Consider the following 19,328-nt stretch of genomic DNA (forward strand, 5'->3'; position numbering starts at 1 on the left):
AAACTCAAGCGGGCAAGTGCTCCACCACCCATCCTGACTACATTCTACAGAGGAACTATTGAAAGTATCCTCTCCAGCTGCATCACTGTGTGGGGCGGTAGCTGCACTGACTATAACAGAAAAGCTCTACAACGCATTGTGAGAACAGCTGAGAGGATAGTTGGTGTACCACTCCCCTCCCTGCAAGACATTTACACCACTCGCCTCACCCGCAAAGCCATCACAATTGTCAACGATGCAACCCACCCCGCGCACTGTCTGTTCAGCCTCCTGCCCTCTGGAAAGAGATACAGAAGTCTCCGCTCTCGCACTACCAGGCTCACCAACAGCTTCATCCACCAGGCTGTGAGACTGCTGAACTCTTTTCCCTCCCGGCTCCCAGCCAGCAGAATCACCAGATTGGCAGAAGTATAGGAAGACAGAATTGGACTCTACCCCCCCCCCCCCCACTCACCCACGCACACTCTCCAGCAAGGAAACACTCTCTGAACCAAGAACTGAAAACATTCCTGACTTGCATTGCAATTGCACACACCTGCTGCTATATATATATTTTTAGTATTTCTTTTAGCACTATTTATATTATTATATTACTATTTATTACTTTATTGTTAGGGCTGTTTTTGTTGTGCATCTGCACCTTATTGTTGTCAATGTCTACGCATGGGACAGTGTGAAACGTAATTTCAATTCCTTTGTATGGCAAGTACATTTGAAGAAATTGACAAATAAAAGTATTCTATTCTATTCTATTCTATTCTATTCTATTCTATTCTATTCTATTATGCCTACTTACCTGAAAAACATCAGTCTGTTTAAAGCTCTCTTTTCCATCCTAAGAGAAGAATGATATTGTGTGTTCGTACAGTTTTACATTTTATCTGAAAAAAAAAATCACATCTTTTTTTGTTTTTTGTAGCTATCACTATAGGCAATGCCCTTAAATATGACTGACGTTTCCAGACAGCTGTAGTGGTTGCAATATGTTCTCTGAGGCACTAATAGAAGGCAATATTCCCTGGAGGTCCTCTGAGGTTCTCCCATAACATCAACAGTTTAAACAAGTTCTCTTAAGGTTCTACATAACTTACCTTCAGGAAATAATCCTAGATCGCTCTCCAAATTGTAACCTTCAGGTAAGGTTCTAGAAAACTAAAGTTTTGCCTGTACCTTTTTCAGTAAAACACCTGGTTTCACTGACAGTACAAATTATGGTCAGCAGTTGTACTTTTAAAATTTTGTTTGAATATTGGAATTGCGACAAATTTGCTCAAATATTAAAACAAATGAATGTATTCAGCACAAGAGTTGACACACAGGTTGTCTGTGATGTCTGTCTGTTGCCACCGGGTGGTGCTGAGGTCTGATTCTGAGGGGAACGCCTCTTCTTCACAGTCACTGGGCTGAGAGAGCTTGCACGCAGCTTGCACAGCGAGAAGTGGGCTTCCGGTTGACGGCTTAAAATAAAATGTTTCATTTAAATAATCACGTTTGTGGTTAATAGATTTTTCATAGTGAATTATTTATAAAGTGTTTTTTTTAGTGTTAATAGCTAATTTGCTGCTGCACATTAGAAAATTCAATATTCGAAAATTAAATACTAAATATTGTTTCCGGTTTATTGAGAACTTCCTCCTAGGAGGTTAACAAATCGACAGGTAAGGTCGAGTGGGAAGGGAGTGGAAACTCTTTCCAAAATGCCGTTGATTCTAAATCGTATTAGCGTCGAAAACATATAAAGGCTGTGATATCATGTATCTGAGCATGCTAGTGGCGTTTAGTTACCTTGTGTCAGTGCTGAAAGCAGCAGCTAGCTTATCTTGTATGAGCAGGTCCGAGGAGACTGCATGCAGTATTCGAATCTAAATGTAATATTTGTTCTATATTATTGTCCTAAAGTGGTAAGCTGCTGCTAAACAGAACTATCAAATGCCCAAAATATATACACTCCTGAGCAAATGCATGCAGGGTGCAATTATCACGTTGTGTTATATTTAGGAAGACATGCCGCATTCAATGGGTTTTTAAGTACGATTCTCATTAGAAGGCAGCTGGGTTGAAGCCTACACTCAATAGTGTGAGTCATGAAAGTCGTTCTTAAAATTTTTGTTTAACGAGATCAGACGGGGTCATTATTTGATTTTCCGTGAATGTGCTGATCATAACTACATGCCTATGTAAAAAGAGAGTGGAAGAAAACTGGGATAAAAACAGAAAGACAAAGAAAGGCTGGGCTTGAGATTCTAACCTACAACCATTTCTACAAACTGCCCTCTCAAAGATCTCCTAAAGTTTTTAGTATCATAGTCAATTCTTGCCAACATTTTCTGTATGATCCAATTTCTTACATAGCTTCTGTCCAGTTTTTGAAATTTGAGGAGGATGTGTCTTTCCATACTCTTCGGGTTATTCTTGTGGCTGTAAAAGCACCTGCTTTTGCCACCACAAAGCAGTATTTGGATGCAGTGGGTAAGACCGACTGGTCTCAGAAAAAACATAACCTTGGTGATTTGGGTATTATCAAACTTAACCAGTCCACTACACGATCTAGATTTTTTTTTCCCAAAAGGGATACACTTGTTTAAATTCCCAAATAACATGAATAAATGTTCCTTTTCTGATTTACATTTCCAACAGAAATTGTTGCACATTACATCCAAACTATAAGTGGGTAAAATAAAACCCACGTATTACTTTAGAAATGGCATGAATTTTCCATGGGCCTTTTTAAAAGGTATTTATTAGTATTGGAGAGTACTCCAGACCAGTTCTTCTTGCTCATTGCACATCCAAGGTCCTTTTGCCAAATCCTCAGAGTATTGAAGGTGTCCTTTTTCTATTTGTTTAACAGTTTATAAAGCACAGCTGCCTTATGTGCAACTTCATAAAGATCCAAAAAGTCACTCACTTGGTTCTTGTTCATGATAAATTGGACTTTAAAAATATTTTCTCTCATTTGTAAGTATTGCCAGAAAGTCTCTTTTCAAAACGCTTTTCTGAATAATTTCATATGACAAACCACTCCATCCAAATAAACATTGCTCATTGTACATATTCCTTTTTCAAGCCAATGTTTCCGATACACACATCACATAAAGATGTATAGATCGTCTCAGATATGAAAAATCACATTTTATGTTTATATATTTATATTTCTTCCTCTGTCTCAATGTCCATGTTTTCTTTCTACTGATCCTCGGTTTATTTTTATCTTACAGAAAGTCTTACATTTTTTGGTCAAATTGGCCAAGTACCTGTGAGGTTATTCCAACAGGCAACATCATTGAGACAGTTGATTTTTGGGAGCCACACCAATGTAATCATTTTTATCTTTTGAATGAGATGGTCCATATTTGAAAGTACAGTTTTGTCTAAATCTGAATTTAATAGAAACCCTCAGTACTGCATTGTGTATGTATATACATAGTGGTGTAAAAAGAAAAAAAAAGGTGTTTGACCCATTCCTGATTTCCTTCCTTCCTTCCTCCTCGTCACGCTTGACTGTTTCAGATCATCAAACAAATGTAAATATTAGACAAAGATAACGCAAGTAAACACAAAATGAAGTTGTTTTTCTGAAGGGAAATGTTTGGCCATCTGTTCATGACCTCAAGCTGAAGTGCACTTGGGTTCTGGAGCTGCACAATGATCCAAAACACCAGAAAGTCCACCTCTTAAAAAAACCAAAGAATATTTGTAGTGGCCTGACCTGAATCTTTTGTTTAACTAATTCAAAGGTCCTGGGCTTTTGAGTTTGAATTTGAGCAACATCTGATACAGTATATATTTTTTCTGTTTAAATGTTCTTTTTGATGTTTTATTTATTGTTAATTGAAACAAAGATATCTTTATAAAAATAACTGATATTTAAATTCTCTTTGCTCTTAATCATATTATTTATGAATGTTTACCTAGCTCAAAGTAGATGTGGCACAATGTGTGCTGATGACTATTCTTGAGAGCCACAGTTTCTGTGTTGCAATAAGGGGTCATTCTCAGGACGAAGCAATAAGATGTCCAAATAAAAACATTCTATAAACTGTAGCTGGCAACATGGATGGAAGAAGGAGGAGTAGATCATTAATAAGGCTGATAGTACCAATGGATGGAGACTTGTGTCGTGTGTGTGTTTAGGTAAAGCATCCTGCAGGGTGCACAAGGTGTCATGGATGCAGTGAAGGAAGGTCATAAGACCAGCTTGAGCTCTGGGAAAATAGTGGCTCTGGCTGCAGGGCTTTCCGTCGGGGCCACTCTGGGCTACATCATCTATCGCCACATAAACGGCACCAAGAGCAGTAAGTATCTCTCATTGAACAGGTATCATTCCAAACCTAATTTGTGTATGATAATTAATAGATTTTATTTTATTATGAGCTTATCTGTATATGATTGATATTAACAGATCAGGGTCCCAACACTGAGGTGTCCAAGATGACGCTTCCTATAGAGGTGTACAGGAACATGTACCGATGCCAAGCCACATTTTTAGACATGGTGAGTTGTTCAGACCTTTTCACTGTCTGCTTCTTTGTTGCTTGTTCCGTGTGGTTGAACGTTTATTGTAAATGAGTGGAAATAACCGGAATGCATTTATTTTGTGGCAACATGGTGGTTAGCACTGTTATCTTACAGCACGAAGGTCCTGAGTTCAAATCCACCAACTGGCTGGGGACTTTGTGTTTGTGTGGGTTCTCTCTTGGTACTCTGCAATAAGTCTGACTTTTTCTGTTTAACTGAAACCTGGCAACAACCTGATGACTTTTCTCCGCTAAATGAATCTACTCCTCTGGGGTTTGTTTGCTTTTCTAAACCTCGCTGCTCAGGTCGTGGGGGTGGTCTCGCGATCATTTTTCGTCAGCACTTGAAGGTCCTGCCAGTTAATGTTCATACCTTTAGCTCCCTAGAGTGCCTTGCATGTGAGCTGACTGGACCCATTCCCACCATGATAGCTACTGTACACCCCCCCCCCCCCCCCCCCCAAAAAAAAAAAAAAACCTAACCCTGACTTCCTCAGTGACTTTGCTAATCTGCTAACCCATCCTTCATCTCTCTCCCCAAATGTTATCTTGGTGGGATATTTCAACATTCATATATAATAATATGAATATATAATAATGACCTTCTGGTCACCAGAGACTTTTCCCCCTGTCTCGAGGGCTTTGAATTTAAACAATTTATTGACTTTTCCCACTCACTCCAAAGGGCACACCTTGGACTTGATTTGCTGTTCTGGTCTTACTCCCTCGAATCTTTCTGCTGCTAAAATTCCCATAACTGACCATTTCCTCCTTTCATTTAACCTCAGTCTCAGCTGCTCTTCTACCAAACCAAACCGTCTCATCTCATTCCACAACATCAAGAACATTGTATGGACATTCTCACTACCAGACTGGACAATATTCAGATTCCGGACTTCTATTCTGCTCCTGATGATTTGTTATTATATTATAAAAATTGTTTACTCAATGTCCTTGATTCTCTGGCTCCTGTAAAAACTCACTCTGTTTCCTTCACTCGCTCTGCTCCCTGGTTTTACCTATGAACTCCGAGCATTGAAGGCCAAAGCTTGCGCAGCTAGAGCATAGATACAGTGGCTTGCAAAAGTATTCGGCCCCCTTGAACTTTCCCACATTTTGTCACATTACAGCCACAAACATTAATCAATTTTATTGGAATTCCACGTGAAAGACCAACACAAAGTGGTGCACACGTGAGAAGTGGAACGAAAATCATACATGATTCCAAACATTTTTTACAAATAAATAACTGCAAAGTGGGGTGTGCGTAATTATTCAGCCCCCTGAGTCAATACTTTGTAGAACCACCTTTTGCTGCAATTACAGCTGCCAGTCTTTTAGGGTCTGTCTCTACCAGCTTTGCACATCTACAGACTGAAATCCTTGCCCATTCTTCTTTGCAAAACAGCTCCACAACTGCCCTGAGGTTGGCCTCAGAGGTTGTCTAAGAGAATACTGGGAGCAACAACACCATGAAGTCCAAAGAACACACCAGACAGGTCAGGGATAAAGTTATTGAGAAATTTAAAGCAGACTTATGCTACAAAAAGATTTCCCAAGCCTTGAACATCCCACGGAGCACTGTTTAAGCGATCATTCAGAAATGGAAGGAGTATGGCACAACTGTAAACCTACCAAGACAAGGCCGTCCACCTAAACTCACAGGCCGAACAAGGAGAGCACTGATCAGAAATGCAGCCAAGAGGCCCATGGTGACTCTGGACGAGCTGCAGAGATCTACAGCTCAGGTGGGGGAATCTGTCCATAGGACATCCAAGATGGCGACGCGTGAACAACGCGAGGCTCAGTGTCTCTCCAGAATCTGCTATTTAGCGGTTTTTTATCTACTTTTAACCGGATTATTCGTCCAGAATTGCTGTGCGTTGCTGACCTACAGCAGACAAGAGCTTCTGGACATCTGGACTCATAACTCCAACAGTTTTGTCGCCGATCTCCGACTCATCCCAGAGATCTCCAGAACACCGGAGGCTGCCCATTCTTCCCGGCCGGGCGGAAGTGCACGCAGACGGCGCCGAGATCGTAAACAAAGGCGAGGTAGGTGCGGAGGGCTACGGGATAAGCTAAAGCTAACACCACACCGGCTGCCTTTACCCAGTATTTTCCTCGCCAATGTCCGTTCTCTGGCAAACAAAATGGATGAGATACGGCTCTCCATCACTAACAACAGACGGATTATGGACTCAAATGTCATGTTTTTCACCGAAACATGGTTGAACAACAGCTGCCCGGACAATGCTATCGAGTTAGCAGGACACTACACACACCGAGCCGACAGGCTAGCAGATGACTCCGGCAAGACCAGAGGTGGAGGTTTGTGCATTTATATTAACAATGCTTGGTGCATGAACTCCACTACTACTGAGAGTCACTGCTCACCTAATGCGGAGTTTTTAATGGTCAAATGCAGACCTTATTACTAGGGGTGCAACGATATTCGTATCGATATTGAACCGTTCGATACAGTGCTTTCGGTTCGGTACGCATATGTATCGAACAATACAACATTTGTAATTTATTTTATCAACTTTCCTTCTGACGATGCTGTCTGTGTTGAGCGCTCAGTGAATCTGCGTTCGACTACTCCGCCTAGGCTGCACTGTCGAGCGCAGATCCACTGAGCGCTCAACACAGACAGCATAGTCAGGAGGAAGAGCGCAGGGCAAGCTAGCGAGACAGAAGTTAAGCTCTCCTTGCAAGATGGACCTCCCCCACCCTCATTCAGATCTGGCGTTTGGAATTATTTTGGTTTTCATGTGACGTATGACCCTGAAGGTAAGCGAGTCATGGACTAAAGTAAAACAGTATGTTGGATGTGCCATGCAATGCTTAATTACATTGGTGTGAACTAGTGTGTTAGCGCAGTTAGCTCGTTAACGTGTTGGCCGTCTAGCCCCATGCACGGGGCGATCGGCGGTAGCTCGTTAACGGAGATTTGCCGTGTTGTGGCGTTAAGGTCATTTCAACGAGATTAACCTGAAAGCACTAGTGGGAACACAACGAATATGACTGCACATTTACGCCGACATCATCCTAGTGCAAAGACAAAAACAACAAGCATGCTACTAACTTTAGCCGAGTCATTTAGACAGCTGTTAGCACGTGATTCTCCTTATGCTGCTGAGAATATAGCCCAGAAGAAGCGGATAGTATAGCTTTTATTTTGGAAAGAGACATTTCTCTGTAATAAACTCTCTTTTCCAAAGATGAGTGATTCCTCAATCAGATACAGGGCTTGCAAAATCGCTAGCCTGACGTCCCGGAGCTAGCGATCTTTCCAGTCGGGCTACAAAAATCTCTCTGCCCTGCCCGTCGGGCTATTGTAGGAAAAATATATGTCAATGCTTTTGCATTCTTTCAGAAATGTAGCTGGGTAATTATGTCATTGGCATCGGTGAGCCACTGTCAATATGTGACATATTGAAATCGCGTTTGAATTTGCGCTTGTTTTTTTGCTTTCACTTTGCAATGACAGCACTGATCTGTGAGTGATGATAATTTGTGCACCAATTCCTCTGACATCGTCTTATTAATCGTTAGCTTACTATGCAAACATGACAAGTGAAATCTCCCGCAGCAAGCTTAAACATGTGAGAGGTTGATCGCGCAGAGAATCGCTGAGCTTATGTGAGTCCGTGTGTAAAAGTACCAGTATATATATTTTAGTTCTGCTGAGCCAAATAAGACAGGTCGGGGTGAAGAAGTGACAGCCAAAGAAAAGCTTACCACAAAACGGAGAAGTTATGACAAATCAGACTATAAGGCAAAAAGAAAGTGCAGCTTTATGGTTTCATGGACAAAAGAATTTCTGTGGCTGCAATATGACGAGCTAAATAACCAGGGGTGCACATAAGTGGTCCGCAGGTGCGCATTCGCTGTCAAAATAAAAAACGCGCACAAGGGTTAGGGTTAAATTTAAAAACTGTACTTTTGAGTTAAAATATATATTTATAATTTTAATAAATGACAAATTAAAAAGGCATGAACATTTTTTTTGTATCGAAAAAATATCGAACCGTGACACCAAAGTATCGAACCGAACCGAACCGTGAATTTTGTGTATCGTTGCACCCCTACTTATTACCTCCCCAGAGAACTCACTTCTATCATACTCACTGCCGTGTATACAGTGGGGCAAAAAAGTATTTAGTCAGCCACCGATTGTGCAAGATGATGAGTTCAAACAGGTGCCATTCATACAGGTAACGAGTGGGGGACAGAAAAGCTTCTTACAGAAGACGTTACAGGTCTGTGAGAGCCAGAGATTTTCCTTGTTTGAGGTGACCAAATACTTATTTTCCACCCTGATTTACGAATACATTCTTTACAAATCCTACCATGTGGATTCATGGATTTTTTTTTCACATTCTGTCTCTCACAGTTGAAGTGTACCTCTGGTGCAAATTACTGACCTCTGTCATCATTTTAGGTGGGGGAACTTGCACAGTCGGTGGCTGACTAAATACTTTTTTGCCCCACTGTATACCCCCCGACGCTAATGCTAGGTTGGCCATGAAAGAATTTTCTGCAGCCATTAACAAACACCAGAATAAACACCCCGAGGCTGCTTTTATTGTTGCTGGCGACTTCAACCACACCAACTTAAAGACAGTCCTCTCCAGATTCCACCAACATGTCTCCTGCCACACCAGAGGAGACAAGACTTTAGACCATGTGTATTCCAACCTGGCTGGAGCCTACAAAGCAACACCCCTCCCCCACATTGGACAATCGGACCATCTCTCCCTGTTCCTCACACCTCGGTATTCACCACTCATCCAACGTGTGAAACCTGCTGTGAGGACAATTAAAGTGTGGCCAGAGGGGACAGACGCAGTGCTCCAGGACAGATTTAAAAACACAGACTGGAATATGTTCACCCACACAGACCTGGACCAGTACGCCTCATCTGTACTGGATTACATCTCCGAAACCACAGACAGTGTCACCACCCAGAAACGGATCACCATGTACCCCAACCAGAAGCCTTGGATGAACCGGGATGTTCGTCTTCTCCTGAAGGCCCGCAACACCGCCTTTAGGTCAGGAGATGCACACGCCTACAGTACAGCCAGGGCTAATCTAAAGAAGGGCATCAAAAAAGCCAAACACCATTACAAAAAGAAGGTAGAAGAACACTTCTCCAACTCCAACCCCCGACGCATGTGGCAAGGACTCCAGACCATTACAGAGTACAGGACCACCAAACCCTCCCCCGCATCCTCTGATGTCTCCTTCCTCAATGAGCTCAACAACTTTTATGCTCGTTTTGAGCGAGGGAACCCTGCAACCACAACCAAAGCAGACGTGACGCCAGACCACCAACCTCTGACTCTCTCCCCTACTGATGTAGGAGCGGTGCTGAGCAGGATCAATGTCCACAAGGCTGCAGGCCCTGATGGCATCCCCGGGCGTGTTCTCAGAGCGTGTTCTGGGGAGCTTGCAGGAGTGCTCACAGACATATTCAACCTGTCCTTGGCCCACGCTGTGGTACCGGCCTGCTTCAAATCCACCTCCATCGTCCCGATACCCAAAAACTCCAACCCATCTTGCCTCAATGACTACCGCCCAGTAGCACTCACCCCCATCATCACTAAGTGCTTAGAGCAGCTGGTCCTAGCACACTTCAAATCCTGTCTCCCCCCCACCCTGGACCCCCACCAATTCGCATACCGCCAGAACAGGAGCACAGAGGATGCAGTCTCCATCGCACTGCACTCTGTCCTCTCACACCTGGACATCAACAACACCTACGCCAGAATGCTGTTTATAGACTTCAGTTCAGCATTCAATACAATCCACCCCTCACAACTCATCAGGAAACTGACAGACCTGGGCATCAGTTCCCTCATCTGCAAATGGTTACTGAACTTCCTGACCAACCGCCCCCAACATGTCCGGCTGGATAACCACTGTTCATCTACAGTCACGATGAACACCGTGTACCACAAGGCTGTGTGATGAGCCCTTTCCTCTACTCCCTCTTCACCCACGACTGCAGACCTGCTGATGGTTCCAACACCATCATTAAGTTTGCAGATGACACCACGGTGATTGGCCTCATCAGTGACAATGATGAGGCCGCCTACAGGGAGGAGGTGGATCGTCTGGCTGAGTGGTGCGACAGAAACAACCTGCTGCTTAACACCGAGAAGACCAAGGAGCTCATCGTGGACTACAGGAGGAATGCTGACCCACATCCACCCATCCACATTAAGGGGACGGCTGTGGAGCGTGTGAGCAGCTTCAAGTTCCTGGGAGTCCACATCTCCGAGGATCTCACCTGGACAACCAACTGCTCCAAGCTGGTCAAGAAGGCTCACCAGGGCCTCTTCTTCTTGAGGACTCTGAGGAAGAACCACCTGTCCTCAGACATCCTGGTGAACTTCTATCGTTGCACCATCGAGAGCATCCTGACCAACTGTATAACAGTCTGGTATTGGAACTGCTCTGCCTCGGACCAGAGGGCGTTGCAGAGGGTCGTGAAAACTGCCCAGCGCATCGCCGGAGCACCACTTCCTGCCATGAAAGACATCTACAGGAAGCGGTGTCTGAAAAGGGCTGGGAAAATCATCAAAGACCCCAGTCACCCATCACATGGACTCTTCACCCTCCTGCCCTCTGGGAGGCGCTACAGGAGCCTCCGGACTAAGACCACCAGGTACCGGAACAGCTTCTTCCCCACAGCTGTCAGACTCCTGAACTCTGCCTCCTGACATCTGACCCACGTTAACACATGGACTGAACACACACACACCCACAATGGACAACCGTACCCTCAAACACACAATAATAACATGGACTGAACCACCACTCACAACCACTAGCACTTTATATAGCCTCTGTAGGAATTATATCTCACTTATCTTAACTGAACTACTGTATAGCTCTGTGTAAATAATCATTCTGTACATTCGATAATTTTTAACCCTACAACTGTTTACAACTTGCATAGTTCCCATTTCTGTATAGCTGTATATCTCAGATTTCTGTAAAGTTATTTATTTCATATTCTGTATAGTTTTTCATATTTATATCCTGTTCATAGCCTGTACATAGCTTGTACTCACTACAGCCTGTACATACTTATAGTTATAGAATATTCACAACATACTTCATACCGTGTACATTATAACATACCATAATAGACCCATTTCTGTAATATACTCACATATCTATATTATTGCTAATATATATTGTAATATATCTATATCACTAAAGCACTTCTGGATGGATGCAAACTGCATTTCGTTGCCCTGTACCTGTGAATGTGCAATGACAATAAAGTTGAATTCTAATTCTAATTCTAATTAGTCGTGCACTGCACAAAGTTGGCCTTTATGGAAGAGTGGCAAGAAGAAAGCCATTGTTAACAGAAAACCATAAGAAGTCCCTTTGCAGTTTGCCACAAGCCATGTGGGGGACACAGCAAACATGTGGAAGAAGCTACTCTGGTCAGATGAGACCAAAATGGAACTTTTTGGCCAAAATGCAAAACGCTATGTGTGGCAGAAAACTAACACTGCACATCACTCTGAACACACCATCCCCACTGTCAGATATGGTGGTGGCAGCATCATGCTCTGGGGGTGCTTCTCTTCAGCAGGGACAGGGAAGCTGGTCAGAGTTGATGGGAAGATGGATGGAGCCAAATACAGGACAGTCTATACTGATAAAACGTTCTTTGGATCCTAACAACTTTAACAACCTCCATCTGATTTCTAATCTACCCTTCATCTCTAAAATACTCGGAAAAGTAGTTGGAACTTTATTCACAACTGGTTAATAATAACATCTATGAGAGATTTCAATCTGGTTTTCGTTCATGTCACAGTACAGAAACTGCTTTACCTAAAGTCACTAATGTCGAGAAGATCACTGGTCTTCTTGACATTCTCGCCCTTTTGGATCTGAACTCAGCCTTCGACACCATCTCTCACTCCGTCCTTCTAAGCAGACTTTCCTCTCTCGGCATCTCTGACACACCCCTAGCCTGGTTTCAATCATATCTCCTTGACCGCTCCCAGTTTATTCAACTGAAATCATTCCGCTCTCGTCTATTCCCGGTCACTTCTGGTGTACCCCCAAGGTTCAGTCTTAGGCCCTCATCTCTTCATAATATACATCCTCCCTCTAGAATTTGATCTTCACTTTCACTGTTTTGCTGATGACACCCAGTTAAATCTTTCCTGCAGACCTGATTCCTCCCTCCCACCTTCTTCCCTTACAGAATGTCTATCCGAATTAAAATCCTGGTTTATCTCAGATTCAGATTCAAGATTCAATATTCTTTATTTGTCACGTGCATGGTTATACAGGTGTAACACGCAGTGAAATGTGACCTGATACGTTCCTCGACTGTGCAAAGAAAAAAAGAGCGAGACAGACAGAACTTTGTATACAGTGAATGAGTATATGCAAAGAGGACATAATGTGCAGCAAGTGGGTGAGTTATGTACATTATATAAATAGAAATAAAATAAAACAATCTGGAAATTTACAGCTTGTGTACATTGCGTGGGAAGGGTGTTAAAGTCTCCTGTGCTATAGTGAGGCCAGAAAGATCAGGATGATATGAGAATGTGGTAATGAGTCCTGTCTCAGTCACTTAAGGGTGATTGCTGATTCGACACACGAATGGCCTGAGGATAAAAACTCCTCTTGAGCCTCTCTGTTTTTGTTCAGATGGTGGAGAACCTTCTGCCTGATTTCAGAAGCGGGAACAGTTTGTTGCTGGGATGGGACAGGTCCTTCAAAATCTCAGTTGCTCTAGTTCAGCATCTCTTGACGTAAATTTCCTGTAGGGAAGGGAGAGCAGTCCTGCAGCAGCGTTCTGCCATATGGATTACTTTCTGGAGAGTTTTTTTTTTATCCTTGACACCGCTGTTTTCATACCAGCATGTGATGTTCTGTGTGAGGATGCTCTCCACAGTGCCTGTATAGAAAGTCCTGAGAATCACTGGAGAGACTCTGAACTTCCTCAGTTGTCGTAGGTGATACAGGCGCTGCCTAGCCTTTTTGGTCTGGACCTGAATGTGGGCAGCCCATGTCAGGTCTGAGGAGATGTGGACACCGAGATACTTGAAGGACTGCACACTCTACTGGAGCTCCATTAATGATAATGGGCTTGTAGTCTCTGTGCTGACTCCTTCTTAAGTCCACCACCAGCTCCTTGGTCTTGCCGTCATTGAGCAGATTCTTCACTTCATCCATCGTTGTTGGAGATGGCATTCTCACATAGTTACCCTGTTTCTTGTTCACGTGGCTAAGGGTTGTGTGCAAGACGTGGGCGATGGCGTCCTCCGTGGATCTGTTGGGTCAGTAGGCGAACTGGAGCGGTTGTTCTTGGGGACAGGGATGATGGTAGATCTCTTGAAGCATGTGGGGACCACAGACTTAGCCAGGTACTCGTTAAAATCGAAGTGAACACACCTGCTAGCTGGTCAGCACAGCAGCGCAGCAGACGGCCGGTGATGCTGTCTGGCCCCGCCGCTTTCCTTGTGCTCACTCTGCAATGCTGAGCGCCGGTCCTTCTCTGATGACATCACCGTCCTCTAATTTTCTAAAGCTCAATGAGGATAAAACTGAAATCCTCCTTATTGGCACCAAATCTGACCTTCTGAAGGCGAACCATTTCTCACTCACTATCAATAACTCCACAGTTTTCCCTTCTCCTCAGGTGAAGAGCCTTGGTGTCATCCTAGACATTTCACTTTCCTATAATCTCACATCAATAATCTCACCTGTTCTGGCTACTTCCATCTAAGCAATATTAACAGATTACGTCCTTCTCTTTCCACTCTTGTCCACAGTCTTGTTACCTCCCGCATTGACTACTGCAACTCTCTCTTGCATGGTCTTCCCCAAAAATCCCTCCATAAGCTTCAACTGGTTCAGAACTCTGCTGCTCGCATTATCACCAGAACCCCCTCCTACATCACCCCTGTTCTTCAGGAACTTCACTGGCTCCCAGTGAAATTCCAGATAATATACAAACTTCTTCTGCTCACCTTCAAGGCCATTCATAACCTCGCTCCTCCTTACCTTTGTGACCTGTTAAGCACTACTTTTTCTGCCTGCTCACTTTGATCTTCTTCTATCCAGCTTTCTGTGCCTTCCTTCCACCTCACCACCATGTGAAGCAGAGCTTTTAGCTGCTCTGCTGCCAGGCTGTAGAACTCTCTACTCCCTGATGTAAGAAACATTGGTTCTCTCCCCCAGTTTAAATCTCAATTCAAAACCCATCTGTTCAAGTCTGCATATTCACTGTGAACCCACTGTATCTTGTGCTTTTGTTTTATTGTTCTTCATTGTGTCATTGTTCTATTATGTGTTTTATCCTATTGTACAGTGTCCTTTGGTGTCTTGAAAGGCGCTTTATAAATAAAATTTGTTGTTGTTGTTATTATTATTATTATTATTATTATTATTAGTGGGGGTGGTTAATTGATGATTCTAAATTGCTAATAGGTGTGAATGTTTTTCTGTGAGAGACTGGCAACCTGTTCAGGGTGAACCCTGCCTCTCATCCCAAGGCAGCTGGGATAGGTTCCAGCCCCCCAGTGACCATGAATTGGACATTTACTTTGTTAATGTAATTTTTATTTTCCTAAAATACTATTCAGTAAATATGTATTCTTAGATTCATTTCTTAGTTACTTAATGTGTTAGATAAAGTATTGAAGTGAGATGGATTGTTATTTTTTTCACTCAGTTGTATTTTAGCTGTATTCAGTTGCCTCCCAGCTCAAGTTTAGAGTTCAGTCTGATTGTTAGCACCATGAAGATATGATAACGTCTAAGTGTCCCTGTGTGTATGCAGCTGAATATATTTACACTGAGGAAATTCTCTCTTGAATTAATGCCTCACCCCTGCATACCTATATAAGATTTTTTCTATTTTTCAGTATGCCATTGCTACTTCTCAATTGCAATTTTGGAGTTCCACGTTTTACAAGCAGGTCTTAAATTAGTTTCACAGATTGAGCTAGTCTTTCTTTCTCTTTGTATGCTAACTTTTCAGGTGACTGAGAAGTCTGGAGCTCAAGTGAGGGTCATGTCAGATTCAGGAGATCATGAATGTAAGACGACCGTATGTTTCCTGCTTCAGGGCTCTAAGGAGCAGGTCTTACTGGCCCGCTGTGTCCTGGAGAACCTGCTCACAGAATGTGAACTTGTCTCAGAGATTTTGGAGGTTCCACAGTCCTCTTTTGGACGCATAATAGGTAGACTGAATCTTTGATCATGTCAATTGTTTTTTTTTTTTTCATTACCAGGCATCATTTTCAAAACTAAAAGCTCCAGTAAGTGACAAGCAGATCAGCTGGCCAGGAGGGAGGGCAGAGTATCTCTTTTATTATACAGGGAGTGCAGAATTATTAGGCAAGTTGTATTTTTGAGGAATAATTTTATTATTGAACAACAACCATGTTCTCAATGAACCCAAAAAACTCATTAATATCAAAGCTGAATGTTTTTGGAAGTAGTTTTTAGTTTGTTTTTAGTTTTAGCTATTTTAGGGGGATATCTGTGTGTGCAGGTGACTATTACTGTGCATAATTATTAGGCAACTTAACAAAAAACAAATATATACCCATTTCAATTATTTATTCTTACCAGTGAAACCAATATAACATCTCCACATTCACAAATATACATTTCTGACATTCAAAAACAAAACAAAACAAAACAAATCAGCGACCAATATAGCCACCTTTCTTTGCAAGGACACTCAAAAGCCTGCCATCCATGGATTCTGTCAGTGTTTTGATCTGTTCACCATCAACATTGCGTGCAGCAGCAACCACAGCCTCCCAGACACTGTTCAGAGAGGTGTACTGTTATCCCTCCTTGTAAATCTCACATTTGATGATGGACCACAGGTTCTCAATGGGGTTCAGATCAGGTGAACAAGGAGGCCATGTCATTAGTTTTTCTTCTTTTATACCCTTTCTTGCAGCCACGCTGTGGAGTACTTGGACGCGTGTGATGGAGCATTGTCCTGCATGAAAATCATGTTTTTCTTGAAGGATGCAGACTTCTTCCTGTACCACTGCTTGAAGAAGGTGTCTTCCAGAAACTGGCAGTAGGACTGGGAGTTGAGCTTGACTCCATCCTCAACCCGAAAAGGCCCCACAAGCTCATCTTTGATGATACCAGCCCAAACCAGTACTCCACCTCCACCTTGCTGGCGTCTGAGTGGGACTGGAGCTCTCTGCCCTTTACCAATCCAGCCACGGGCCCATCCATCTGGCCCATCAAGACTCACTCTCATTTCATCAGTCCATAAAACCTTAGAAAAACCAGTCTTGAGATATTTCTTGGCCCAGTCTTGACGTTTCAGCTTGTGTGTCTTGTTCAGTGGTGGTCGTCTTTCAGCCTTTCTTACCTTGGCCATGTCTCTGAGTATTGCACACCTTGTGCTTTTGGGCACTCCAGTGATGTTGCAGCTCTGAAATATGGCCAAACTGGTGGCAAGTGGCATCTTGGCAGCTGCACGCTTGACTTTTCTCAGTTCATGGGCAGTTATTTTGCGCCTTGGTTTTTCCACACGCTTCTTGCGACCCTGTTGACTATTTTGAATGAAACGCTTGATTGTTCGATGATCACGCTTCAGAAGCTTTGCAATTTTGAGACTGCTGCATCCCTCTGCAAGATATCTCACTATTTTTGACTTTTCTGAGCCTGTCAAGTCCTTCTTTTGACCCATTTTGCCAAAGGAAAGGACGTTGCCTAATAATTATGCACACCTGATATAGGGTGTTGATGTCATTAGACCACACCCCTTCTCATTACAGCGATGCACATCACCTAATATGCTTAATTGGTAGTAGGCTTTCAAGCCTATACAGCTTGGAGTAAGACAACATGCATGAAGAGGATGATGTGGACAAAATACTCATTTGCCTAATAATTCTGCACTCCCTGTAGTTCATAAATAATGTTAGAAAGCTGTAGGTTCTGGCTGTGAAAATGAAGCCAAAGCAGAAGTTACTTTAACCTGCATTCTTTCTGTTGATTAGCATGGGGCAACTTCTTGGATTGCAAAAAAACAAACAACAAAAAAAAACTGTTTGTGTAGAGTTTATGGGGAAAATGGTCCCTTGGCTTCTTTGCACTGTGAGCTTTGTAAACATAACCAGAAAGTCTTATACTAAATTTGTGTGAAAAGTGAATTTCTCTGTATGTATTATTGTAGGGTCTACCTTACAATATAAAGTGCCTTGAGGTTACTGTTGTTGTGATTTGGCGCTATATAAGTAAAAGTGAATTTACCATTAATCATATTTCTCTTTATCTGAGTTATCTTTATGTATGAGGTTTTAATGGCTAACATTCGAACCCCGTGATAACTATTCACTTAGCCTTATGTCAGTTTAAGAAAAAAGTCCCCATTTTATCTCACCCCTATATGAAATAATTGTTAGGAGAACATGATTATCTGTGTATTGCAGGCCGTGGTGGAGAGAGTTTGAAACAGATCACCCGAACTACAGGAGCCAAAGTGGTGTGTTCCAAAGAGCCAGCACACGGTGTACAGGCAAAGGGCATGGTGACGATTACAGGGACCAGGCAGGAGGTGAAAAAGGCACAGGTAACGCACAGTGCCTTGATTTGGATCTCCTGTGTGTACCACATCCTTTAATTTTAGTTGAGGGGACATCTAACTCCTGCTTTTGAAACCTGTTCAAAGGATATGATTCTAGAAAAAGTCACCGAGGACATGATGGTGAGGACAACAATCTCACAGTCATCAGCCCGGCGCCAGAAACGTGGCCATAATGTCGTGAGTCAGAAGTCAAACGACACAGAGACTGAACCTCTATTGTTCTTGAACAACAACAGTCCCTTCTCCCACATAGAGGAGAATGTGCTTGTCTTTGCCAACGGGACCACAGGAGAACCAGAAACATTTTTTGACCAGGTGGGAGAGTCAAAAATCAAAAAAGCCAGCAAGAAGGAGGGCAGTACAACTACTAAGACCTTCTCTGAAGTGTCCAAGTTTGAAAGTGAGTTCAGATTTCAGTCACCCCAGAGCAGCCATGTAATGTGTCTTTAAGTGTAGTAATTTCATATTTTCTCTGTGTTTTCCAGTTGCAAGCCCAGACTTGAGCTTCCAGCCTGACGAACACCTTGAGGTGTATGTTTCTGCATCAGAGAACCCAAACCACTTCTGGATTCAGATCCTGGGGGTTCGATCCATTCAGCTGGACAAACTAACAGAGGAGATGAACCACTTCTACAACAATGGAAACTCTACAGTAAGGACATATCTTGCTCTCCTTGTGTCTCTCTTGTTCCACAAGAGTTCCCTTGTGGGCCAGAATGAGAGTTGAGAGTTCCGATATACTTCCACACACTTGAAACTGCAAAGATCCAAGTATTTTCCCTTTTTTAAATTGATACTATAGGTGAATCTACAAAAGTCTTGGATGGGTTAGAATCTGTTACCATCACTGATTTCTCAGCGATAACTCGGGAATGCAGTGATATAGGATTTTGAAATTGATGCCGTCGGTGTGCCTACCAGGAGGCTGACAGGTAATACTGACGGTTGCCAGTATTTTTTTTCTTTACCCTGGTAGAACTGACTTTTTTTAAGAGTCTTGATTATGTGCTGCAGATCTTACAACAGTTCAGAAAGCTGGGTAACTTGTAGTAATGGCATTTAAAATGTGATTTAGAGAACGCTAAAAGCCAGGCTCTGATGATAAGAAGCAGGCCTGCAACTATTCATCGAGTAGATATAGAAAAATATCTGAGATCCTGCGTGTGAATAAAAAGTATGTTAAC

General features: G+C 42.8%; 1 protein-coding gene across 9 annotated transcripts in view; it reads left to right on the forward strand.

The window, feature by feature from the left end:
* The first annotated feature begins 1,541 nt into the window (after window positions 1–1,541).
* tdrkh (tudor and KH domain containing) overlaps window positions 1,542–19,328 on the forward strand; it is a 33,669-nt gene continuing 15,882 nt past the window's right edge. For 7 of the 9 annotated variants that reach the window (XM_080872437.1, XM_080872438.1, XM_080872439.1 and 4 more), the window contains exons 1-7: window positions 1,542–1,658; window positions 4,135–4,295; window positions 4,403–4,494; window positions 15,559–15,760; window positions 17,990–18,129; window positions 18,229–18,544; window positions 18,630–18,796. In XM_080872437.1, the coding sequence (XP_080728563.1) occupies window positions 4,166–4,295; window positions 4,403–4,494; window positions 15,559–15,760; window positions 17,990–18,129; window positions 18,229–18,544; window positions 18,630–18,796 (1,047 nt within the window). In that variant the 5' untranslated portion in view covers window positions 1,542–1,658; window positions 4,135–4,165. Of the gene's footprint in view, window positions 1,659–4,134; window positions 4,296–4,402; window positions 4,495–5,925; window positions 6,017–15,558; window positions 15,761–17,989; window positions 18,130–18,228; window positions 18,545–18,629; window positions 18,797–19,328 lie in introns of those variants that run through there. The other 2 variants (XM_080872443.1, XM_080872444.1) reach the window with 2 other exon arrangements.

This window comes from Rhamphochromis sp. 'chilingali', assembly GCF_963969265.1.
Source record: "Rhamphochromis sp. 'chilingali' genome assembly, chromosome: 22".
Lineage (NCBI taxonomy): Eukaryota > Metazoa > Chordata > Actinopteri > Cichliformes > Cichlidae > Rhamphochromis > Rhamphochromis sp. 'chilingali'.